The sequence below is a fragment of the Heterodontus francisci genome, chromosome 3 (assembly GCF_036365525.1).
Source record: "Heterodontus francisci isolate sHetFra1 chromosome 3, sHetFra1.hap1, whole genome shotgun sequence".
Lineage (NCBI taxonomy): Eukaryota > Metazoa > Chordata > Chondrichthyes > Heterodontiformes > Heterodontidae > Heterodontus > Heterodontus francisci.
Genome location: NC_090373.1, coordinates 59,007,788 through 59,035,539, shown reverse-complemented (window position 1 = coordinate 59,035,539; position 27,752 = coordinate 59,007,788). Strand labels below are relative to the sequence as shown.

Genomic DNA, 27,752 nt, shown 5'->3' with positions numbered 1-27,752 from the left:
CTGCACATATACACCCAGGCCCCTCTGCTTCTGCACCCCCTTTATAATTGTACCCTTTATTTTATATTGTCTGTCCATGTTTTTCCTACCAAAATGATTCACTTCACATTTCTCTACATTGAACTTCATCTGCCGCTTGTCTGCCCATTCCACCAACTTGTCTATGTCCTTTTGAAGTTCTACACTATCCTTCTCACAGTTCACAATGCTCCTAAGTTTCGTATCATCTGCAAGCTTTGAAATTGTGCCTTGTACACCAAGGTCTTAGGTCATTTATAAATATATCTGAAAAAGCAAGGGTCCCAACACTGATCCCTGGGGAACTCCACTGCAAACCTTCCTCCAGCCCGAAAAACATCCATTAACCACTACTCTTTGTTTCCTGTCACTCAGCCAATTTCGTATCCATGTTGCTACCATCCCTTTTATTCCATGAGCTACAAGGTTGCTCACAGGTCTGTTGTGTGGCACTGTATCAAATGCCTTTTGAAAGTCCATGTTCACCACATCAAGAACATTGTCCTCATCAGCCCTCTCTGTTACCTCCTCAAAAAACACCAGCATGTTAGTTAAACATGATTTTCCCTTAAAAAATCCACGCTGGCTTTCTTTAATTAACCTGCATTTGTCCATGAGGTCACAAGGTCACTACATCACTCGAGAAGCTCTACACCATCCAGGACAAAGCAGCCCCCTTGATTGGCACCCCATCCACCACCTTCAACATTCACTCCCTTCACCACTGATGTACAGTGGCAGCAGTGTGTACCATCTACAAGATGCACTGCAGCAACTCACCAAGACTCCTACAACAGAAGCTTCCAAACCCGCGACCTCTATCACCTCGAAGGACAAGGGCAGCAGATGTATGGGAACACCACCACCTGAAAGTTCTCCTCCAAGGTACACACTATATCACCGTTTCTTCACTGTCGCTGGGTCAAAATCCTGGAACTCCCTTCATAACAGCACTGTTGGTGTACCTACACCCCAAGGTCTGTAGCAGTTCAAGAAGGCAGTTCACCACCACCTTATTAAGGGCAGTTAAGGATGGGTAATAAATGCTGGCCTAGCCAGTGATGCCCACATCCCATGAATGAATTTTAAAAAAAATGACTCAGTGACAATTCAAGCAAACCGACCTGTTGAACTGGCTCAAAAACGATGAATATCATTTTTGCAATGACCTGCCTTTCAATCTTGGGTTAATAACACAAATCCCAAAGCACCAATTAAGTAGCTAACATTGAAGAATTTTTGGAAGTGAAACTTTTACATTTAAAAAAAAGAACAAATATAAATATGGGTGGCATTTATTTTTCAGACTAGAGCAAAGTAAAATAGATTACATATTGAGACCAAGATGAGAAAGAACACAGATTTAAACAAGTGTGTGAATCAGGAATCTGAATTCCAAACCAGATAAATAGCAGTAGATTGCAGCTGACAAGTATTTTGTCAAGCATGCATTTATCAAACTGTAACAGTTTGTTTGCCTGCAATTAACTATGTGCATAAAATTCAAAGTTGTGTCTCTTACAGATCTGTAAAATGTCAGAAAACATGGGTCCTTTTGCCTGTGTAGGCAGGAAGTATATAAATTGCTTAAATTTACCAAAGAAGCATTTTTATAACTGCATGCTACTTGGTTCAATTTTTTCATTCACTAAAAAGCAAGCCACAACAAAAAAACAGCAACTGTCTAAGACAACCAAGAAACTAAACTCAAAATAATTTAAATCTCCTTTCAGCTGCTGGACAGTTAGCAACCTCACTCCACTCCCTATTCTACAAAATACAACGTATTCACATGATCAACACAATCACAACTAATCAAGAATTGCACTTGATTATTAACTTAACTGCCCTTCCCCAACCACAGCCTAATGTGCCCGTACTGCACATGCCTCATCAACAGTATCAACCTCAGGAACACCCTATCTTAATGGCAGTCAGTGCCAAATCCACCCACACAGTTCTACTCCACCAGCCAGCCCAACCCAAACTCCAAATTCCTGACATTTATACCACATCCATGTACTTATCACTCAATGTCAGCTGTATTCCTTGGGAGACAATCTCCAAGGCAATTTTCTTTTCCTCCTGAATGCCAACCTCTCTTCTGGTTCCCTAACCTAAGCTTGGCAACTACTGTGTTCCACCGATGAGGCCCAGTTTCTCCTAGTCTGCCCCAACTGTTTGCCGCTCCTCTGCCTCCGCTGCTAAGGCAACTTATTTGGACTGAAATTCAGTCCTTGGAAGACACAGGCAATGGGTATTGCATTTCAACTCCAACAGAGCCAAGAAATGGTCGCGTTCTGCTCCAAAGAAAACCTCAATAGCAGCTCATCATGTCTGAACCCACAAGCTTCATTAAATGACTGTCAGATATAACAACCCAGACATTCTGATCAAAATAACCGTGAGGTTAATGGTGTTTGCTGATATTTTACGTGCAAATGGTATTGCAACTTGAGGCAAGGACAGATGTGCAATTAATTCAAATATCCAAAACTTACTTTCAGAATTGTGCTGCTCTGCCATTATCTTCGTGGAAATGGCATCACTTGGTCTGGTTCACCATTAAAATGCATTGAATGTTGTGAAGTTGCTGTATTTGTGCAGTAGAAACAAATCAAACTCGCCACAGAAAGCTAAGCCTTGTCCAATTCAGCCTAAATACCCTTTTAATAACGTGGTATGTGTTAATTTCTGCCAACAACCTCTCTGGTGCTGAAAATTAACTGTTACAAGTAGAGTGTCATTCCTTCAGGTTTCAATTATTGGAGATTTTTAAAATGTCAATTTGTAATTTAAGTGTTTTTGCAAAAACTTTGTCTCTCCTCTCTCAATCCAATCTTTCCTTCTCTTTCATTTTTCTTTCTGTACCCGATTTGACATTGAATTCACACACTGTAATTTAACTTCCTTCTCAGTCCTTGTGCTGTTAATTTCGCAATCTTTCAATCTGATTTGTTTAAGGAGACACACAGTTGCTTGCCCTGTTCACTCAGGTCCCAGATGCCTGGTTTCAGTCATTGCACCATCAGCTCACAATTTCAGCAACTCTGCCATACAAAAAATTAAAAAAAATTAATGTACAAAGCCAAGTTTATCTAATGGCAGACATCGTTAGATGCCTTTGCTGCAGCAAAATTTGGTTCAATTTCAATTGGTTTTGCTTTTTAAAAATAAAATATATGGTATGACAGCCTGTAGATGACCTTTTTTAAAACCAGGAACATAGGAACAGGAACATTAATCCCATGAGCCTGTTCTGCCATTCAATGAGATCATGGCTGATCTGCCATCTAAACCCACATACCTGCCTTTTCCCCATAACCCTTAATATCTTTTAATTAACAAAAAACTGTCACTCTCAGATTTAAAATCAACAACTGATCTAGCAACAATTGCCATTTGTGGAAGAGTGCCAAGCTTCTACCATCCTTTGTGTGTAGAAGTGTTTCCTAATTTCATTCCTAAAGGTCAGTCTCTTAATATTTTCGACTATGCCTAGTTCTAAACTTCCCAACCAGCAGAAATGGTTTCTCTCCATCTATCCTATTTGTTCCCCTAATATCTTGAAAACTTTGAACAAATCACCCCCTAAAACGTCTAAATTCCACAAAATACAACTCTGGTTTGTGTAATCTCTTGTAATTTAACCCTTAGAGTCCAGGTATCATTCCAGTAAATCTAGTACTCCCTCCAAAGCCAATATATCCTTCCTTGGGTACGGTGCCCAGCACTGCTCACAGTACTCTCAGTGTGAGCTAATCAGGGTGTAGTAAATTTGTAGCATAACCTCTACCTCCTTGTATCTAGTCCTCTGGATATAAAAGAACAGCATTTCAAATTCCTTTGTGATTACTTTCTGTTCCAATTTATGACATTTTAATGACCAGTGTACCTGGACCCCAAGTCTCTGAATCTCTACTGTTTCCAGCTTTTTACCATTTAGAAAGTACCCTTCACTTTCCTCATTTCCTTATTTTCACCATTCTCAGTTTAAGGGGGCCCACATTACTCCTGAGCACCCTTTTTTTCCTCATATAAAAATGGTGTTGAATTTGATATCACTTGCACATTCTTTTCATACTCCCTTTTTATAGCTCTTACTTTCCCACCCTTTGCATGAATCTTTCTCAATTGCCAGGATCTATGCTATTTTATGCTCCATTTCACACACCCATTCACAAATACATATAACTGAAAGCTATAGTAATGAAAGCACAGACCGTTGTTGCGACCGACTGCTCCAGTCAAAGCCCCCAATCAAAATATACGATTCTGATTGTGGTGAGTGAAACGCACAATCCCGTCCCTCCACAGATCACCTAACATATCATTTTAAACTTTCCAAATTAAAGAAAGACCCAGCCAAATTGCACCATCTATTAACCCCAAATGAGGCTAACCAAACCAGGTATCTTTAAATCAACAAATTAACTGGTTATTTCGAACAACTAAATTCTTAAACACCAGTAAGACCTAAACATCATTTAAAATAGAAAAAATTGCAAATTTACGCTCCTGCCGCATGTGAAAAAGTCCAAGATTGCTTGAAGTCCTCACAGCCGTCCGATGGGGAAAAAGGTTCTGTAACAGTACAACAGTCCGTAGTCTAATTCCAGCAGTAAGTGATGCTTTCCTTCTCCAGTGTTGAATTTCAACAATTAACAACTTGCAAACGCTTTCAATCGCTTTCAATCTGACGTTAGAGTTTTTTGAGGGATAAAAGATTGTCACGGTCTAACTTCCCTTCCTTCAGTTTAAATTATCAGAGATCTCTGTTTTGGCTTGACTTTTTAGAATGTTGAGTGTTAATAAATACAAAGTGATTCCTGACAACGCAGCGGCCCGATGATGTCATCAGAATGCGCCAAGTTGAGCACATGCACAGCTACATCTTGCCAGAACTAAGTGGCGCATGTGCAGGATGACATCACCACGCAGTGCTAACGTCATCGGGGGGGTGGGGGGGGGGGCTGGAGAGCAGCCGTTGGGGTGGTAGGGAGAGGCTGCGTTTGGATGAAATCAGTCCTAGTCAGCCATATAATCGAATCACAATAACAAACTGGCAGCACATTTTATACTCAGCCCGATTTTCCTTTCCATCCATCAGGGTGCCAATTCACTATCTTCCAATGGAAATGCAATCATAAAATTCCTTTTGTATTTAATAGGATTACTGGAATATTAAATGGATCTGAGGATTACAGTTAGTATCCTATAACTACATAGTAGCATATTACTGGGCTTCCATCCAAATTAATGTAAGGTTAGTTTGCTAGAACGATCTAACCATAAGCATTTCCTGTGATAAATTGAGCAGCGCCATCTGTAATCCTGGCAGCTGCCTGAACGTTGCAGACACGACTTTCCAGTTGAAGAGCCTGCTTTTGAGCATGCGCCACCTACTGGTTGCGTTTCCGCAAAAGCAGCCTAATAAATAAACAGACGAAATTCTCTTCCTTCAGTTTAAATGGCTGAGAGCTCTTCTTTGAGGTGCTAAGATCAGCTGTCTGTCTGTGTCCTTTGTTAGAACAGTCTGTTTGCACTTTAAGCCAGTTCAAAATTGAATTGTAACAAATATCTCTCTCGATGCTTAGTCCCAATGGCTGTATCCAAGACAATGAGAATGCACCCTTTGAATCGCACTCTCCGAATGACTGTATCCTAGGCAACAAGAATGCACCTTCTTGGTAACTGCTGAGGCTTGCTTATTCTTAAAGCTGTACTGATCCTTTGCCGTCTTAAAGACACACCACACATTTCCCCCCAAAAAAATAACTACAGGATCATAACACCATCCACAGCTCAGCATCAATTCAGTTGTAAAATTTCATCCCATAATGAACTGCCCCATATACTGCAGATGAGAATAATAACTGACATTTAGTAATTATTACAGTTACTTTGAACTCTGACACTTATTTTAGCTATTCTCTTCCTTTTTAAATATTTGTAGAAGCTTTTACTGTCTGTTTTTATATCTCTCGCTAGTTTACTCTCATACTGTAATTTCTCCCTCTTTTTTTTTTAGTCATCCTCTGCTGGTTTCTAAAATTTCCCAATCTCCTGGCCTACCATTAATCTTTGCAGTTTTGTATGCCTTTTCTTTCAATTTGATATCATTCTCAGCTTCCTTAGTTAACCACAGATGTTGCATCCCTCTTAGAGTCTTTCTTTCTCAATGGAATATATCTTTGTTGAAAGTTATGAAATATCTGCTTAAATGTCTGCCACTGCTTCTCTACTGTCTTGCCTTTTAACTTATTTTCCCTGTTCACTTTAGCCAGCTCTGTCTTCATGCCCTTGTAATTGCTTTTATTTAAGTTTAGACATTAGTTTCAGACCCAGACTTTCCACCCTCAAACTGAATGTGAATTTCTACCATGTTATGATCATTCTTGCCAAGAGGATCCTTTACTATGAGGTCATTTATTAATTCTGTCTCATTATACATTACCAGGTCTAAACCAGCCTGCTCCCAGGTTGGTTCCAGAATGTATTGAAAGAAAATGTCCCCAATATGCCATCTTGGACATCTATAATGAAGGCACACATGCTGCCAAATGTTTGTTCAGATGCTTGGCTGTATTGAGTCAGTTAAACCAGCTATCACTTCAGTAAAGATGATTGTAAGGGTTCAATATTTTCAGATCCTGCTGAAAATTCCCTGCACCGTGGGCAAAATGAGGGTCTTATAAATATTGTACTGACAGGTGCTATGTAAGTGCAATTTCTTTCTTTTCTGTTTTTAATTGCCATGCATTCATTGTGAACAGGGTTGGGTGGGGTGGGGGTGGGAGGCAGGGAGGGAAAGGAGTTGACGTGGACATGATAAATTCTCTCTGGAGAAAGCTATGTGGGATTTTTATATTATAAGTGCAGTCAATATAGGTGGTTCACGAATTACTCACTGGTAGCATTCTCATCTCTGAGTCAGAAGTTTTTTGATTCAAGCCCTACTATAGGGACTTCTGTACTACATTTCAGGTGGCTATTAAAGATCCCATGGCACTATTTATGCCAAGAACTCAATTAATAAATTATTTTGAGGCTCACATATCACTGTTGTTGGATGCATTTGCTCAGTTACAACAATAGACTTTATAAGACTTATTCAAATTACATTCTTAAATGTATTTTGCCTAGGACAAATGGCATTGAATGGAAATCGAAACTGAAAGAAGGTGTTTGTGGGAGACCTATAACAGTACATGTAATTGGATTGCCTAGACCACTGGTTCTCAAATTGGCATCCATGGACCCCTGGAGGTCCATAGAAACGTTTTGGCTGCATTTGCTGACAACACAACCACTAGGAGGCACAGTACTTGCACATGCATCCTAATGCACTGAAACGTCAGTGCGACATTTTAGGCAGCTGCCAGGATTGAAGATGGCGCTGCTCAATTTATCACAAAAAAACAAATTAAATTCAATCACTGTGCTCCCACTCCACCGCCAACAATACCCCTCTTCTCTTCCCCGGCGCTGCCTCCTGCACCTGTCTGCTCACCAGTTGCTCCCCGTCTCGTCGTTACCTTCCTTCAGCCACTTGCTTCCTGCTTCAAGAATCCCCCCAACCTGTTGGCCACTTGGTCCCAATCACCACTTTATCCCCATCAGTAGCTCACTTCGCTCACTGTTTCAAACCCCACCCCCGTCGTCCACTTGCTCCCGTTTGCCGATTCACCCCCATCGGGGAAGCGAGGGAGAGGAAGAGAGAGTGGCAAGATCGGGATAGGCAGGGGAAGGGAAGGAGACTGCGAGCAAGAGACTGGGGAGAGGGGGAGGTTAGGTTCCCGCCGGGTGGTGGGGCAGGGTGATGTTCCAGTATGCGATAACGTTTTTGAGCACATGCGCGAATTAGTCCTGGTAAGAACGTAGGCTGTGCATGCGCAGCACCTTACTGACAGCAAGAGATCATTGTGTGCAGCTGGGGGCACTCTGATGACCTTGAGGCAATGAATGCAGTGTCAGGAGACAATTTGAAACTTTTTTGTGGAGGGCTGTGAAATAATCTCTTTAGCAGGTGAGGGAGAGAGTAAAAATACAAGGCAGGGAAAAAGAGGAAGAAAAATGTCCATCTGTCTGTTTTGTATAAATTAGCAGTAGTTAGTGTTAGTTCCACACAAGTATGATCAGCCGAAAAGATGTCCACCCCGAATACTCGCCCTTTGCAGTGATGGGTGCTCCGGCTGCCATGGTTTTCAGCAGTGAGTTTCACATTTACTTTCACCGGGAGGGGAGCTGGGAGGCCAGCAGCTGCTGTGAATCTAGGGTGCATTAATTTTGGACGCATGCAGTGAACAAGTGTCATTATAATGCTGCCTGACCTGCAGAGTATTTCCAGCATTTTCTGTTTATATTAATCTTGTGTTGGTCTGATTTTTGTAATCATGGAGAACCTGTCAGTTTGACTTACTGAAATCTTCCACCATGTTGCAATATGTGCCTTCCATGATTAAATAACACTGAGAAACTCAGTTGGGTTTGCACAGGTCTGTAAAATATTCCTGAGAATGTTGCATTCAAGTGAATACTCCATAATAGAATTGGAGGGAAGGAAACTCGTATGTTTATGAGACGTTTTTTTAAAAATTAATATACTAACCTGCTTTGAGCCTGTTAAACATCTAAATATGCAGAGGCTACTGTTCATACTTAGTTGGTCAATAGCTGTTTGTATTGAATATAATCTGTGAACTGATTTGGATATGTATGCCTGCAGCAGGCAATCTTGAACCACACATTAAAAGCAGTTCAGTTGGCATGCACTAGAATGGTGATATAATTACACTTACTCTTTATCTCTGGTTTGTCTGGTCTGTCTCATCACTGTCCACATCAGTGAAATAGTTCTCAAATTACTACTGTAAGTAATTACCTGTTTTCATAAAAGCATTGTTAAAGTACCTCTATGTGCAGCATTTTTGTATTATGAATACTATATGGTATAATTTAGACTGGGGGACCTTGATTGCTATTTGATTTGAAAAGGGGTCCTTCAACCAGAAAAGTTTGAGAACCAGTGTTCTGGAACTACAAGAAATTTGAAACAACTAGTTGATGTATTAAATCTTATTGTACACAGGTTTGTTTTGAGTTGCTTTTATGTAGAATGGCATCAAAAAGAAAAATTTGGCTTGGCTGTTCACAAGGTAGTTCTAAGGACTTAGAATTCCCAAGTAACTCTGTGGGTACATTACAAGACTAGGTGAACTAATGGAGGTAACCATTTGTATAGTCACATGAAATAAGCAACTGGGATTGGGCCAGTAGATAGAATTTGGGCACTTTGATGAGGTAGAAACATTGGGAAGACAAGTCATTATCTGTGGACCCCACTGCAAACACCCTTTGCCACCAATTCTAGCCCCCTCGCAACAATTGCCTCAAACTGAACCAGACTTTTCACAGCCTCCATGACCTATTCAGCCTGAGCTGAGCTTCCAACGCTATGTCCTCTCCATCACAAAGGAGACCTGCTTCTAACTTTGCAACATTGCCCACCTCTGCCTTGCTTCACCCCATCTGGTGCTGAAAACTCATCCATTCCATTTGTCACTTTCAGAACCAACTATTGCAATCATCTCTTAGTCCACCTCCCATCCTCCACCCTCAGTAAGTTCCACCTTGTCTAAAACTTTACAGGCTGGGGGGGAGATAATATAGATAATCGAAATAAAGGAACAGACAATGAGTCACAGAGTAAGAATTAGGAGAGATGACTGAAACTGGTCAAAAAGATGACTTTTGAGGATGTAAAGACAGAACCTTTGGTAGCAACTTCCAGGAAATGGGGCTGAGCCAGCTGTCGACTCTGCTGCCAATGGCTTCACAAAGTGGGTGGTGGTGGGGTGCAGAGGTGTAGTGATAAAAGTTAGAAGTGCATGAGAGGGGACATAAGGTTGAAAGAGTTGCAACAATGGGTGGCATGAGGGCACAAAGGGATTTGAATATGAAGACCAGAATTTGGGTGATGTGTAGTTAATCTGGAGCAACAAGGACTGGAGTGATGGGTGAGTGATATATGGTGTAGGACAGGATACGGGTAGTTTAAAAGTACATATTGTTTTGGCATTGCTCTTCACAGATGACTCTGCTGTATTGCTGTTTTTTGAGAAAGGAAGGTAGTGAAATGTTTTGGAGACTTGCTAATAGCTGTACTGGATTTATAATCTGTGCCTGTTTGTCAAGGGTATGGTGTAATTGAGCTGATTTATATACCTATGCTGAAATGTGACATTGGCAGTAAAGATGTGAGATTTATCCAGAGCCTGCCTATATTAGCGTCAGGCTAGAAGATGGACAGTCAGATATGTTTCAAGAGAAATCAGAGTATGATGAAGTTATGTACTGTCACCAAAATTATTCAATCTGTATACAGAACAAATATTCATAGAATTAGATGTACTTCCAGATGTAAAAATTGGAGGGAAGAACATAACAAACTTTGGATACACTGATGAGACAGTGCTACTTTCAGAATCAGAAGAGGCCCTACAGAATATCGTGAATCACGTAAAATCTAGAAGTTTAGAATATGGATTGCATATGAACACCAATAAACAAAGACAATGGTAGTTCGAAGGAATACGTTAGAAGAAACCAGAGTGAAGATTGAAGTGGATGGTGTCACACAGGAACAAGTAGATAAGTTTATCTATTTAGGACAAACGATAACAGAAGATGATAGATGCGATGTCGAAGTCAGAAGGATCGAGATAACCAGAAGTAATTTTGTGAAGAAGGAGGATGTGTTAACAAGAAGAAAGCTCAAGCTTTTAACAGGGAAAACAACTCATAAGATGCTACATTCTATCCACTTTCCTGTATGCCTCAGAAGCCTGGACAATAAGTAAAGATCTGTGGAAGAAAACAGAGGCCTTTGAAATGTGGATGCTAAAGCTCCTTATACAAACGATAACACAAATGAAGAGGTGCTTGAAATTGCAAGAGCAAAAAGAACTCTTTAAAAACAAAATGACATCCAGAAAAGAAAATGTCAATATTTCGTCCATTTGATCAGAGCTGAAAAGCTACAGAGATCTCTTCTAGAGGGTAAAGTGGAGGGCAGCAGAAGGAGGGGTCTATCTAGCCGTAGTTGGATGATGGATGTCAGAATGGTTACAGACAAGCTACAGTGGATGTGTGAGGATGGCACAAGATAGACGAACATGATACACCATGACAGCAGATCTCCTGGTAAGAGTAGCTCCAAGCAACAGCAGCAGTACATTTACAGGTTTTGGAGTAGGATGGTCACAGCCATTGAGATGCAATGTACGCCATATTTTTTAAATGAAACCACATGTTAGCACACGTCGTAGAATCATAGAGATCTGCAGCACAGAAGGAGGCCTTTTGGTCCATTGTATCTGCAAGATGAAAAAGAGCTACCCAGCCTAATCCCACTCTTTAACTCTCCGTCTGTAGCCTTGTAGTTTACGGCACTTCAGGTGCATTTCCAGATACTTTTTCAATGTGATGAGGGTTCCTGCTCTACTGTGCTTTCAGACAGTGAGTTCCAGACCCTCACCACTGCCTAATCCTTCTACCAATTACTTTAAATCTGTGCCCCTAGACTTATTTTGTTACATTTATGCAGAAAATTTCTTCCTCACATGTTCTTAGTTTTGGGCCACAGGTGAGAAAGCATTTGCTCATTCTGTCAGCTGCATTCATGTTGCTCTGGCACTGCTAGGAACATAGGAACAGGAGTAGGCAATTTAGCTTCCTAAACTTGTTTTGATCCTGACTGATCTGCGACGTAACTCTGTATATCTGCCTTTGTCTCATACTTCTGGTTCAGGAAAATTTATCAATTTCAAATTTGAAATTAACAATTGATCTAGCATCAATTGCCATTTCTGGAAGAGAGTTCCAGACTTCTACCCTCCTTAATTTCACTCCAGAAAAGTCTGGCTCTAATTTTTCGACTATATTCCCTAGTCCTAAGCTTCTCAACTAGTGGAAATAGTTTATCTCTATCTACTGTATCTGTTTCCCCTAATATCTTGAAAACTTCGATCAAATCATCCCTTAACCATCTAAATTCCAGGGAATACAGCCTTAATTGGTGTAATCTCTTGTAATTTAACCCTTGGAGTCCAGGTATCATTCTGGTAAATCTACGCTGCTCTCCCTCCAAGGCCAATATATCCTTTCTATGTGTGGTGCCTAGACCTGCTCACAACTGTAGTCTAACTAGGATTTTGTATAGTTGAAGTTTGATTTCTACCTCCTTATATTCTGGTCCTCTAGATTTAAAGACCAGCATTCCATTAGCCTTATTGATTATTTTCTGCCCCTGTTAATAACATTTTAATGACCTACGTACCTGGATCCCCAAGTCTCTTGGACTGCCACTTTTTCTAGCTTTTCACCATTTAGGAAGTACCCTGTCCTATCCTTTTTAGGTCCAAAGTAGATGACCTCATATTTGCCTGCATAAGAATCTTATTTGTCAGTTTTGGATTGTAAAAGTTAGTGGATGGACAATGCAGTCCCATTTATGCTTCCACTTACACTGCTTACAATGCTGCCCTGCCTTTGTCACGGCAAATTTGGATATGTGACTTTCTATCCCATCATCTCAGTGAATAAATACAATGAATAGTTGAGACCCCAACGCAGATCCTTGTGGGATACCACTAATCACATTCTGCCAGTTAGAGTACCTGCCCATTATTCCTGTTCTCTTGTCTCCTATCTCTCAGCCAATTTCCCAAGTAGATTAATTATTTGCCTTCATTTCCATGATCTTCAACTTTAGCTAACAGTTTCTTATGAGGGACTTTATCACATGACTTCTGGAAATCATATTAGTGACATCCATAGACACTCCCTTGCTCACTGTTTAGCCACCTGTTCAAAAACTTCAGTCAGGTTTATCAGGCATGAACCCTTTACAAATCCGTGCTGACTCTCTCTGATCAGGGTTAAAAAATTCAAGTTTTCAGTCACTCCTTAATTATAGACTCTAGTAATTTCCTGACGACAGATGTTAGGCAAACTGATCTATAATTCCCTCTCTCATCTTTTCCTAAATAGTGAAGTCACATGCACAATTTTCCAATCTAAAGTAACGGCCCCAAATTGAGAGAACTTTGCAGGGTGATCCCAAACTCTTAAAAAGAACATCCTTCTCTGCAGGAATTCCAAAGCTGTGTCACTAAATGAGGCAATGCTCTTCCTTAGTCTGCCTCCAACAGCCCCTTCACCCACCCCACCTCACCGCCATTGCAAAACAGCTTCAAGACTGACATGCATCCCTTTAATAACAACTGTGCTTTATAATCTGACTCCTGACCTGATGGTGCTTTCAGCGTAGGGCACAGGGAGCGTTGAAAACTGCATTATACTTCGGTGACCTCTTAGCACACCATGAGGTTCATAGGATATGCTGCAGTTTCTGAAGAGTACAGGACTGTTCTGCACTGGGACTGCATTGTCCATCCACTAACTTTTACAATCCATGACCTATTTCAGTTTAAGGAATAAATCTTCATTCCCCAAAGTGGTATTGATGTCAGACCCAGAATTACTTTGGATATCACCTGTTATTGGTGATCATGCTTCCTGCTTTGTTCTTTCTTTCTTGATGCCTCTAAAATCCTCCTGTTTTAATTCTGTTGTGTAATGTGTTGGAGGCGAATGTTAAACTTGTTTTCTTGTTACTCTATATTTCACATCGAGACTTCGGTCCTTCGGCTTTTTCCATGCTGACCTATGTTGGCTCCTGGTTCCCTAATGCCTCAAATTTAAAATGTTCTTCCTCATGTTTAAATCTCTTCACAGCCTTGCTGCTCCCTATCTCCGTAACCTCCTCCAGACCTATAACTCTATTCATCTGACTGTAGCCTATCATGCATCTCCTGCTCCCTTCACCCTTCCATTGGTCATCGTGCCTTCACCTCCCTAAGCTCCATGCGTTCTAAATTCCTCTTGTGTTGCTACCTCTCTTGCTTCCTCCTTTAACATCATGCTTCCAAACCACCTCTGACCAACTGTTTGGTCACACCTCCTTTGGCTGTTTTGGCTTTGGTGTCCTACTGTAAAGGTGCTATTTTAAATGCAAGAGGTTAATAATCTTTTAAAATTATAGATCATTGTCAATAAAGAACCAACAAAGGTGACTTCAGGACAGAAACATTACAATATGGTTGGGAGCTACCCAGATAGCAAAGATGCTTGGGATGTCAAACCTCTGCTAGAGGTAAGGAAGAGCTGAAGTGAGACTATTTTAATTAAATAATACTTTTAAGGAACTATTTTTGTTACAGACACTGAAACTGTCATACAAATCTGAAGGAACTGCTGCTTCTAAATTATAGCAAATGTACTCTATACTCTAACACATGGGAAGATCTCCTAAATTTTAGTAGAAGCAAATTACAAGTCTTAGGCTGAAAAAATGCAATAGTGTATATTTTCTTTGGAATCTAATATGCACTATAGGACTACTGTAGTGATGAAAATTAGTACGAAATGAATTACTGTTGTGCCACGTTTCCAGATCTGAGCTCTGTTGAGGCTCAGCTGTGCCATTTCCAGGTGAGAAGATACAAAATTATTTGTACAGTGGCGCAGTGGTTAGCACCACAGCCTCACAGCTCTAGCGACCCGGGTTCGATTCTGGGTACTGCCTGTGTGGAGTTTGCAAGTTCTCCTTGTGTCTGCGTGGGTTTCCTCCGGGTGCTCCGGTTTCCTCCCACATGCCAAAGACTTGCTGGTTGATAGGTTAATTGGCCATTATAAATTGCCACTAGTATAGGTAGGTGGTAGGGAAATATAGGGACAGGTGGGGATGTGGTAGAAATATGGGATTAGTGTAGGATTAGTAAAAATGGGTGGTTGATGGTCGGCACAGACTCGGTGGGCTGAAGGGCCTGTTTCAGTGCTGTATCTCTAAACTAAACTAAACTATTGTAGCCTGGATAATTGGCAGTACATCCTGGTAAAGATGGCTTACAACCATGTCGTATGCCCTTCCATTCTGTAGGAAGGAAGGCTGTGCAGAATAAAACATTTTTGAGGAAGAGGTTGGTTAATCTGACTGTACAAAATATATAGAGGAAATAGCCAAATTCCTTATTCTTGTCTGTGTGTCTTGAGTTAACTTAGTCAAAAACTGGGAATTTCGTTTTCTCTGTTTAACTTTCTATCTGTTAGCTTTCTGTTATCTGTTTTTCTGAAGGGTCAATTTTTTTTTTCACTCTTCAGCAATTCAGCTCTGATATAGCCAAAAGTGCATCCAAAGTTTGCCTTGCACATCTGTTTACTTACCAAGATTTTGAACATGGAACACTTGGGCTAGCTTATGTTGGATCTCCAAAACCTCGTGCATTAGGTGGCATTTGCCCTACACGTAAGTCCAAATGTAAATGAAATTTTAATTTTTAAAATTTGCTAAAGTGGTGAAGAAATTAGTGGATAAAATGCATTGTGTTATAATTATTTTGAGTTGATTATATTGGAACAAAATTGTTGAAGTCAACATAAGAAACAGGAGCAGCAGGCGGCCGTTCAGCCCCTCAAGGCTGCTCTGCCATTCAATAGATCATAGCTGGTCTGATTGTGGCCTTAACTCCACTTTGCTGCCAACCCCCATTAACCCTTGACTCCCTTGTAGATCCAAAATCTGTCTAACTCACCCTTGGATATATTCAATGACCCAGCCTCCACTGCTTTCTGGGGTCGTAAATTCCAAAGATTAACGACCCTCTGAAAGAAGGAATTGTTCCTCATTTCTGTCTTAAAAGGGACACCCCTTATTTTGAAACTCTGCCCCCTAGTTCTAGATTCCCCCACGAGGGAAAACATCCTTTTACCATCGAACCTGCCTCTTATATGTTTCAGTAAGACCACCCCTCCTTCTAAACTCCAATGAGTATGGGCCCAACCTTTCCTCATAAGATAACCTCTTCATTCCAGGAATGCACCTTCTCTGAACTGCCTCCAATGCAGGTATATCCCTCCTTAAATAAGGAGATCAAAACTGTACATAGTACTCTAGGCGTGGTTTCTCCAGTGCCCCGTACAGTTGTAGCAAGACTTCCCTACTTCTATACTCCAACCCCTTGCAGTAAAAGCCAACATTCCATTTGCCTTCCTAATTACTTGCTGTATCTGCATGCGAACTTTTTCTGATTCATGTACAAGGACACCCTGATCCCTCTGTACCGCAGCATGCTGCAGTCTCTCTCCATTTAAATAATATGCTGCTTTTCTGTTCTTCCTGCCAAAGTGGAGAACCTCCCATTTTCCACAATCCATTCCATCTGCCAAATTTTTACCCACTCATGTAACCTGTCTATAATCCCTTTGCAGACTCTTTGTGCCCTCCTCACAACTTGCTTTCCTACCTATCTTTGTATCGTCAGCAAATTGGCTACAATACACTCAGTCCCTTCATCCAAGTCATTAATATAGATCGTAAATAGAGGCCCCGGCACTGATCCCTCTGGCACTCCACTAGTTACAGTTTGCCAACCTGAAAATGTTCCATTTATCCCGACTCTCTCTTTCCTGTTAGCTAATCAATCCTCTATCCATGCTAATATATTACCCCATCACCACGAGCTCTTATCTTGTGTAGTAACCTTTTATGTGACACCTTATCGAATGTCTTTTGGAAATCCAAATACACTACATCTACTGGTTCCCCTTTATCCACCCGGCTTGTTAATCCTCAAAGAACTCTAATAAATTTGTCAAACAATATTTCCCTTTCATAAAATGGAGGTGTCAGTAACCAGGGGGCATAGATTTAAGGTAAGGGCAGCAGGTTTAGAGGGATTTGAGGAAACATTTTTTCATCGAGTGCGGTTGGAATCTGGAACACACTGCCTGAAGGGGTGATCGAGGCAGGAACCCTCACAACTTTTAAGAAGTATTTAGATGAGCACTTGAAATGCCATAGCATACAAGGCTACGGGCCAAGTGCTGGAAAATGGGATTAGAATAGATAGGCTTGATGGCCGGCGCGGACACAGTGGGCCAAAGGGCCTATCTCTGTGCTGTATAACTCTCTATAAAAACCGAGTGTATTATGATTTTATAAATGTCCTGCTACTACTTCCTTAATAATGGATTCTAGCATTTTCCCAATGACAGATGTTAGGCTAAGTGGCCTATATTTTCCTGCTTTCTGTCTCCCTTCCTTCTTGAATAGAGGTGTTACATTTGCAGTTTTCCAATCTGCTGGGACCTTGCCAGAATCTAGGGAATTTTGGAATATTGCAACCAATGCATCCACTATCTCTGCAGCCAATTCTTTTAAGACTCTAGGATGCAGGCCATCAGGTCTGGGGGACTTGTCAGTCTTTAGCTCCATGGTACATTTTCTCTAGAGATAGTGATTATTTCAAGATCCTCTCTCCCTTTTGCCTCTTGATTTTCTACTATTCTTGGGATGCTTTGAAGACAGATACAAAATACTTGTTCAAAGTATTTCCTTGCCATTTCCTTGTTCCACATTATTAATCCCCTAGTCTCATCCTCTGAAAGACTAACGTTAACTTTAGCGACTATTTTCCTTTTTCTATATTTCTAGAAGCTTTTACTGTCTGTTTTTATATATCTTGCTAGTTTACTCTCATACTCTAATTTCTCTCTCTTTATTTTTTTTCTAGCCGTCCTGTGCTGGTTTCTAAAATTTTCCCAATCTTCTGGCCTACCACTAATCTTTGCAGCATTGTAAGCCTCTTCTTTCAATTTGATTCCATCCTTAACTTCCTTAGTTAGCCAAGGATGCTGCATCTTCTCATAGTGTCTTTCTGTTTCAGTGGAATATATTTTTGTTGAGAGTTGTGAAATATCTGCTTAAATGTCTGCCACTGCTTCTCTACTGTCTTAACTTTTATTCTATTTTCCCAGTCCATTTTAGCCAACTCTGTCTTCATACCCTTGTAATTGCCTTTATTTAAGTTTAAAACAGTGGTTTCATACCCAAATTTCTCACCCTCAATTTGAATGAATGTGAAATTCATCTTATGATCACTCTTGCCGAGAGGATCCTTTACTATAAAGTCGTTATTTAATCCTGTCTCATTACATATTACAGGTCTAAAATAGCCTGCTCCTTGGTTGGTTCCAGAATGTATTGTTGTAAGAAACTGATCCTAATGTACTCTGTGAACTCATCCCCTAGGTTACCTTTGCCAATTTGATTAGTCCAATCAATATGAAGATTAAAATCTCCCATGATTATTGCAGTACCTTTCTTACAAGTCCTCATTATTTCTTGATTTATACTCTGTCCTACAGTGTAGCTACTGCTCGGGGGTCAAGAAACTACTCCCACAAGTGACTTCTTTCCTTTGCTATTTCTTATCTCCACCCAAACTGATTCTACCTCTTGATCTTCCAAGCCAAGGTCATTTCTCACTACTGTACTGATCTCATTCTTTATGAACAGAGGTGCCCCACCTCCTTTTCTTTTCTTCCTATCCTTCCAAAATGTGAACTACCCTTGAATATTCAGTTCCCAGCCTTGGTCACCTTGCAGCCATGTCTCTGTAATGGCTAAACTATCATACTTATTTATTTCTATTTGCACCATCAATTCATCCATCTCGTTACGAATGCAGCATGCAGTCAAATAAGGAGCCTTTAATTCTTTTTACTATTTTTCCCTACTCTGACTTTACTTGCTGGTGTGCTCTTATGTTTGTATGCTCTGTTCATTCCTTTCACAGTCTGGTTATGATTACCTATATCGCTACCCTGCACTATTGTCTTGTCCTATCTCTTTACTTCCAAATATCCCCGTGAACCCTCATCCCCACTATTTAGTTTAAAGTCCTCTGTACAGCCCTAGTTATACGATTCACCAGGACACTGGACCCACCACGGCTCAGGTGTCCCATCCCAAGCTATAGCTTCCTTTTTCCCCAGTACAAGAACACAATGGAAAAACACAAGAATTAGGGGAGGAGTAGGCCATTCGGCTCCTTGAGCCTGCTGCACCATTCGATAAGATCATGGCTGATCCCATTGTGGACTCACCTCCAATTTCCTGTCTGCCCCCTATAACTCTTGACTCCCTTGCCAATCAAAAATCTATCTAACTCAGTCTTGAATATATTCAATGACCCTGCCTCCACTGCTTTCTGGGGAAGAGAATTCCACAGACCAACAACCCTCTGAGAGAAAAATTTTCTCCTGACCTCAGTCTTAAATGGGAGACCCCTAATTTTTAAACGGTTTCCTAGTTCTAAACTCCCCCACAAAAGGAAACATCCTCCCAGTATCCACCCTGTCAAGTCTTCTCAGGAACTTATATGTTTCATTAAGATCACCTCTCATTCTTCTGAACTCCAATGGGTATAGGCCCAACCTGCTCAACCTTTCTTCTTAGATAACCCCTTCATCCCAGGAATCAGTCGAGTGAACCTTCTCTGAACTGCTTCTAACGCAGTTGTATCCTTTCATATGTAAGGAGACCAAAACTGTACACAGTACCCCTGATGCAGTCTAACTAAGGCCCTATACAGCTATAGCAATACTTCTCTTCTTTTATACTCGATTTCCCTTTGCAATATTCCATTTGCCTTCCTTATCACTTGCTGCACCTGTGTAACAACTATTTGTGATTCATGTATTCGTGGGCAATGCATCAAGGCTCCTTAGACAGCACCTTCCAAACCCGCGACCTCTACCAACTAGGACAAGGGCAGCAAATACACGGGAACACCACCACCTGCAAGTTCCCCTCCAAGTCACGCACCATCCTGACTTGGAACTATATCGCCGTTCCTTCGCTGTCACTGGGTCAAAATCCTGGAACTCCCTTCCTAACAGCACTGTGGGTGTACCTACCCCAAATGGACTGCAGAGGTTTAAGGCAGCTCACCTCCACCTCCTCCTCAAGGGCAATTAGGGATGGGCAATAAATGCTGGCCTGGCCAGTGACGCCGACATCCCATGAATGAATAAAAAAAAAATCAGGATACTTCGATCCCTCCGTAGCTCTCCATTCAAATAATATACTGCTGCTCTAATCTTCCTGCCCAAGTGGACAAGTTCACATTTTCCCACATTATACTCTGTGCTAAATTTTTGCCCACTCACTTAACCTATCTAAATCCCTTTGTAGATTCTCTGTCCTCTTGACAGCTTATTTGCCTTCCTATCTGTGTGTCATCAGCAAATTTAGCTACCATCCATTCGGTCCCTTCATCCAAGTCGTTGATATAGATTATAAATAGTTGAGGCCCCAGCATTGATCCCTGTGGCACTCAACTGGTAATGGCTTGCCAACTGGAAAGTAACCCATTTATCCCTACTTTCTGCTTCCTGTTAGCTAACCAATCCTCTATCCATGCTAATATGTTACATGCAACACCATGAGCTTTTATTTTGTGTAGTAACTTTTGATGTGGCACCTTATCAAATGCCTTTCAGAAATCCAAGTACACCACATCTGCAGGTTCCCCTTTATCCACCTTGCTTGTTACTTCCTCAAAGAACTCTAATAAATTAGTCAAACGCCATTTTCCTTTCACAAAACCATGTTGACTCTGCCTGATTATATTATGATTTTCGAAATGTCCTGCTATTACCTCCTTAATAATGGATTCTAATATTTTCCCTATGCCAGATGTTAGGCTAACTGGCCTGTAGTTTCCTGCTTTCTGTCTCCCTCCTTCCTTGAACATCGATGTTAAATTTACGATTTTCCAATCCGCTGGGACCTTGCCAGAATCTAGGGAATTTTGGACAATCATAACCAATGTATCTCCTCTCTCTGCAGCTACTTCTTTTAAGACCCTAGGATGCAAGCCTTCAGGTCCAGGGGACTTGTCAGCCTTTAGTTCAGATAGATTTCCCAGTACCTTTTCCCTAGTGATTGTTTTAAGTTTCTCCCTCCTTTTTACCTCTTGATTTTCAGGTACTGGTGCCAGTGCCCCATGAATCGAAACCCAATTCTCCCACACCAGTCTTTGAGCTACGGATTCAACTCTCTGGTCTTATTTATCCTATGCCAGTTTGTTTGAGGCTCAGGTAGTAATCCAGAGATTATTACCTTTGTTGTTCTGCTTTTTAATTTAGTCCCTAGCTGCTCATACTCCCTCAGCAGAACTTCTTTCTTAGTCCTACCTATTTTGATACCCATGTTGACCGTGACAGCTGGATCTTTGCCTTCCTGTTCCAAGTTCCTCCCCAGCCCCGAGGAGATGCCCTTAATCCTGGGAGGGGGTAGGCAGAACAGCCTTCGGGACTCACGCTATGGGCTGCAGAGAACATAGGAGATAGGAGGAAGAATAGGGCATTCGGCCCCTCAAGCCTGCTCCACCATTCAACTACATCATGACTGATCATCTATCTCAATGCCGTTTTCCCGCACTATCTCCATATCCCTTGATATCTTTAATATCTAGAAATCTATCAATCGCTGTCTTGAATATACTGAATGACTGAGCCTCCGCAGCCCTCTGGAGTAGAGAATTCCAAAGATTCACCACTCTCTGTCTCTATCACCCTAACTATACTGTCCCCTACTACTGCATTCCTTTTTACTGCCCCCCCCCCCAAAAATTTCCCCCTGCACCATGGTGCAGTTTGCTCATCCCTGCAGCCCCTGCTCTTATCCACACAAGCGGCAAGAACTTTATAGTTGTCGGACAAGTGCAAATGCTGAGGCTGCTCCATGGCTACTTTCTGGATCCCCATTCCTGTCTCACTCATAGTCACACCCTCCTGTCCCTGGCCATGGATGAAATCTGAAGTACCTAGCTTAAGGGGTGTGACTGCCTCCTGAACAAAGCATTCAGGTAACTTTCTTGCTCCCTGATGCATTGCCGTGTCCAAAGCTCAGACTCCAGCTCATCAACTCTGAGCCGAAGTTCCTCAAGCTGCAGGCACTTACTGCAGATGTGGTTGCTGTGGATCTCACTGGTGTCCAGCAGCTCCTACATGCTACAGCTGCAACACATCACCTGCCCTTCCATCTTTATTGTGCTTTATTTAACTAATTAGGGTTTCAAGTTCTGAAATGTCACTCAATGATTATTTGTAGTTATATTAAGTAGTTTAACTAGTTAAGCTATAAATTTAGTACAATACTTATTTCCCCAGTACCAGTTTAAACTACTGCTCCAATTTAGAGATTTAAAAAAAGCCTTAAAATTCACCAACCAATCACGTATCTGCTCAATTAATGCCTCTGGACTTCAGGTCTCATGTCTCTGGCTCCCTCTCGCTGATCACTCCTTGTTCTGTAAAAGGCCAGAACAGCACCTGCTCTCTCAAGTCAAGATAGCATTAAGATGATGTGATACTGTGGGACCAAATATACACATGCATGCTACAGACAGCGAGTCTCATTGCTGGTTGCGCATATTGGGAAATCGTGGGCACAGTACCTGTGATTTTGTGCTGTTAGTAGTGGATGAGAAATGTCATGGTGTGTCTACAGTCTCCTGATGAGTGTGGGTTGGTGAGGCTTCTGCTAGTAGTAAATAAATGTAGGTGACGTGAAAATGACTCTTGCAATCCAACTCAGGCTAGAAAAATTCGTATTTTTTGTCTTCATCGTTCGGGAAAAGCGCATCAAAAGCTGTATCATCTAAAAATGTTTTTTCACCAGCCTATGATCACCCAACCATGCAGAAGCCAGTTTATCTAAATACAGGATTAACCAGCACTAAGAACTATGGGAAAACAATCCTCACCAAGGTAGGATACACATTACTTCTTAAGACTTCAATTTGTCTTCATTTTCTTCCTAAATTTTGATTTAGTCAAACCCTTGTTTTGATATATTGGTTTTGTTGAGGTTGAGAATACTCGTTCCTCATGATGCTGATATGCTATATTTACTCTTTATGCTAGTGCACTCTTATCATGACTGTCTTGCAAACTTTTTTTCAGCTTTGCTGGCTGCTATTCCAAAAATAATATAACTATGTTTACACTAAGTTTCTAATAGCACAGCTTATTCAAGTGGAGGGGTAAAATATAGTTATCTTGATATACCAGGACCTGAATTCCTCAGTATCAAGTTCATAGGTGAATACTGCATTATATTTTGCCTCCTGTTGCCCTTTCTACCCTATCTCATCCCCTCCCTTCCCAGCCACAATCACTACGAGCACTTAAATGTCACCCTGAGCTTGGGATAACTGTTGGGGTGCAGGTAACAAGTTTGACTGGGGAAGGATGGGATGGGAAAAGAAAAAACAACGGGAAGCAAATTATCACTTTCTCCTATCTATTTCCATTTCTTTTTCTTCTTTTTGTGGGCTCTTGATTTCTTTTTCCATCTAAGGAAACATACAGTTCACAGTCTGATTCCGTTCTATTAGAAATTTTATAATGGCACGACACAACATTGAAAATTTGTGAAACGCTAAAATTTCTTATGAAACTTAGCTGATGAATTAGAATTTGAACCAATGTGTGACCATGGTTATGTAAAAAATTCACAATTAACTTCAAATCATTCATAGTTAGCAGCAGTGCCAATGGGCTGTGCTGTGAAGTGTGTTGAGCTGGATTTTCTAAATGCAGCCGAATGTGCCATGAACACAGAATTAATAATAAGTATATCTTTTATCAATCCCCATTTGTTATTTTTTCCCTTTCCTTTTTCCTGCACTCCCATGTGACTTAATATCTCTTGTGGCATCTGTATCTCAGGATTTCGAAGTTCATCCCTTTACCTTTTGCACAGTCTCAAAATGGATAAAGTGACGTGGTGGAGAGAGAGAATGGAATAACTATTTCAGTTCATTTGTATCATACTAGGTTTTTGTGCATCTTTTGCCCTTAAATCTTGTATCTTTTGTGTAAATACAAAAAAGAACTAACAATGTTTGGAATTAAAACAAGTCTCTGGTTTAGTGCATTTCTGTATGCTTTAAAACATTTTAAAAACCTATAGAAAACTGAAATGCACAAAATGTTTAATTTTAAACCTGTAATCATTCAATACTCTCGACTTGTTTGGAACATGGTGTACTTTTTTTGAAAGGGTGGCAAAATTATTTTATTAAATAAATTTTACAGTTTTTTTTGTACTGCATGTATTTTCACTCATTTGTGTTTGTCTTTCATGGCTTTTTTTTTATAACTACACAATAGCAGACAGTCTTTGTTGAAATTTTTATATCACAAAGGCTGTTTACCTAAAGAGATTTCTTGATTTTAATTACAAAACAGGAAGCAGATCTTGTCACTACTCATGAATTAGGCCATAACTTTGGAGCAGAGCATGATCCAGATAGCCATGAATGTGCCCCAGCTGACGATGGTGGTGGAAAATATGTCATGTATCCCATAGCAGTCAGTGGTGACCAGGATAACAACAAGGTACTGTAGAATTCAACTTTTATTGCATAATAGTTTCAGCAGTGTTTAGGTTGTCAACCCCTACTTTCGAAGGAATGCAGGACCATAATCCAGGTAAGATTTGATTGGCTAGTTAACAGCTATTTGGTACTGATCAACTTTTTATAAGTACACATCAATGTACTCGAAACTGTGAACCTCTAGTTGAATAAAAGAAAACTAATATTGATGAAGTGGGCTAGCTTATTATTTCACCTCTGGGTTCTGAATTTGAATCTAGCCCAGAGTGGTGATATTAAATGTTCTGCTTGCTGTAAGAGTTTCTTGTGAAATGGATTTGAGCAGCCTTGTGCTAGCTCCTTGTGGATGTGGCTTCATTGCACAAAACCTGCTATATTTCAGCAGACATTGGCATTAAATTAGGAGGTTATGAAGTTGGTTGCTGTGGGAAATGGCAAAGTTCAGCGATGAAGTATGGGTAAATTTTTCTTGAGTTACAGTTCATACATATTGTTGACAGGCAAAAACAGAGGGAAATTTGCTAAGCACCTAAGTGTACTATGTGCCCAGGGAGGCTTTGATATTAAATGCCTGAAAAGAAAATGCTCAAACTCTTCAGCACTAACCTTCTAAAGGGGAAAATTGGCTTGTGTTTCTACTTTTGATTCCTCTCTGACAAATTCTGCTTGAAGTGCGGGCATGTCAATATTTGATTGAGGGCAGGAACAGCCTTAGCTATGATACTGGTTCGGGTTCAGTAGCCTGCTGATGCTCACTGTTTCAGTTCACACATGAGTAATGACTGACACCCATAGAGCTAGAACCCAGTCAGGAATTAACATGTTTAGGAAGTTAGGGGCATTGATTGGTTGAGAAAATGGCCATGAAAGAAAAATAAAATAATTGTCTGGTGGGTAAAAGCACTATCCACTAATGCATTAAGCCATACAAACATGAAGGTTCCATATTTGATTTCTGGCCTATCCTCATAGTAAATGTGTGTTAAGTATAATAAAGACCAGATTCAGCTGTGCTGTGAAGGTCCCCAATTGAAAATTAACTGCTGATCCACTACCTCAGTTCATGCATGAGGAATGGCCATTTATATGAAGTACTGGGAGCTGCCTGTGGAACTGTACCCCAGAAAGAGTTCAGTTCTTAGTTCCCTCCATCCATTGCCCGAAAATAAAAATTCTGCATTGACTAAAATTTAAATCTTGCCAACTTGTAAAGTTTTTAAAAAGCTCTTTTAATTTGTTAGTGTTTACATTTATAGTGAATGCATCAGATATCAGTGTAAAGTGATATGATGTCAAGTTTTACAATAATTTGACTCATTATGCGGTGAGATTGGATTCAAGTCAGTGTTATGCTAATTAATGTAGTACATGTTTGGCCATGCCACCCTCTCTCTCCCTTGCTCTATTTATCATGGCTTTCTAGTCTATAAATTCTACTCCGTGTGGGTTACTGTGTTTATGCAGTATTTGAGTTTCTCAAGCATCAGTGTGTTGTACCATAAACATCGGAAGCATTACAGCATTTTCTTCGATCAGATATAATATTTCATTGCAATTTTTCCATTCTATTGCAACATACGTGTGAGGTTTGACAAAGGTTATGCAGGTGTTTAAACCTTAAAAATGCAGATATGAAGTATAGGAATATGAGTTAGATATGCTTCTGTTCTTGTTAATTGATATCGAGAAGCTTGAAAAAAGAACAGTTGCTTATGCTGTAATTCAGTTTAATTTATCATGTAGCATGTAATGGAAACAGACTGAACATGCTTAAATTTTAAACTGCTTCTTAGCAAATACACAATGCTTGGCTGAGTACTTAGATGCATTTTACTTCTCACTTATGAAGAGATTTGGTGTGCTCTTTACCAATCTCTTGACCCATTGATAAATGTACTGGATATTTTTCCTCTCTGAATCCTGCAAATTTACACCTGTCTCACCAACACACTCAAATGCATATGAGCTGAAAGTTGTATAAGCTTGAAAATGATTATCATTGAAATAATTACTCTTGCATTTATTCATGTTTTAATGGGTTGTCAAATTATGTGTCTCACGTAAAGTGTATGTATCTCCAGCTGTTTTCCAACTGCAGCAAACGATCAATTTATCAGACACTAATTAATAAAGCATCCAAATGCTTTCAAAGAAGGAACAACAAAGTATGTGGGAATTCACGTGTGGATGAAGGAGAGGAGTGTGATCCTGGGCTTCTACATCTAAATGAGGACAAATGTTGCACTCCACAATGTCGACTCAAGAAAGACAAAAAATGCAGGTAAAAAATTCCAAGACCATCTAATCATTATTAGCAATATGCATTAAATTCTTAAATGAATTAGTGCTTATTGTACAGTGATTTTAGAAGCATGGATAATACTTAATGCTTTGACTGGAAATTGAACCTGGATCTGTTGGTTTGATTATTTCGATTACATGCTGCCTTTATCAACTGAATCTTTGATCAAGACAGATGAGCATTCTACATAGCAGTCCCTTGTAAACGTATTGAAAATAAGCATGCAGTTTAACCCTTTAAGTACTTGAATATTCTTTGCAGGCTTTGAAATGGAGATCTATATGTTTTCTATTGTCATTGCCTGTAAGATTTTGAATTCTATGTATTTTCGAAATTAGAAATGCTTGGATAATCCTGAGCAATCAATATTTATAAACTAAAAATGCTCAAGGGTGTCTGTTACGACCCGGTGAGAAAGAGGTCTAGGGTTCCCATTCAGCCTTCACCTGGTATTACTGTAACAGGGTTTAATTTTAAACACACTATCTTTAGCTCCCCCTTGGTAGAAACTTGTTCACCACTTTCCAATTATAAGGCAATGAAACCAGCACAAACAGGCTTTCTTAGGTTTAAAGAAGAAAAGTTGAAATTTATTAAACTTAAACTCTAATTCGGTTAACGACTACGAATACACGACGCGCCCACATTAGCATGCATACGCGATACACACATGCAAATAGAGACAGAAAAGAGTGGAAGAAAAATAAAGTGGAAAAGTTTGAGGCAATATGTGAGGAGTTTTTGTTATGGTTCTTCGAGCTCACTGTAGAGTCCTTGATTTTAGGTAGATCTTGCTTTTCGTTGGGGCCTAGTATTCTTCTTAAACCTTGTTTGCTGTAGGAGACTTTTCTTTCTTGGGGTTCAAGTGTGTTCAGTGGATTCAGAGGCTTGTGAGAAAGAGATGGGAGCAGACAGGAAAGATCTTCTCAGTCCAGGAGCAAACATACACACTCAGTTCAAACTGTTTGTACAATTCAGAAAACCCCAGGTTGCCAAGCAGGTTAGGCATGTGACTAACTGGTCTGACCATGTCTTGGATTGTACTACCTTAGCGTTCTCTGGAATGCCCCTCTTACACACAATACCTGGTGATCAAGGTCCATTGTGGGTTGAAT

At 40.4% G+C, this 27,752-nt stretch overlaps 1 protein-coding gene across 2 annotated transcripts in view; it reads left to right on the top strand.

Moving 5' to 3' along the window:
- Positions 1–27,752, top strand: part of adam17b (ADAM metallopeptidase domain 17b) — a 92,957-nt gene that overhangs the window by 42,696 nt on the left and 22,509 nt on the right. The window contains exons 8-12 of one of the 2 annotated variants that reach the window (XM_068022411.1): positions 14,126–14,236; positions 15,244–15,388; positions 22,613–22,701; positions 24,187–24,336; positions 26,417–26,616. In XM_068022411.1, the coding sequence (XP_067878512.1) occupies positions 14,126–14,236; positions 15,244–15,388; positions 22,613–22,701; positions 24,187–24,336; positions 26,417–26,616 (695 nt within the window). Of the gene's footprint in view, positions 1–14,125; positions 14,237–15,243; positions 15,401–22,612; positions 22,702–24,186; positions 24,337–26,416; positions 26,617–27,752 lie in introns of both variants that reach the window. The other variant, XM_068022410.1, reaches the window with a different exon arrangement.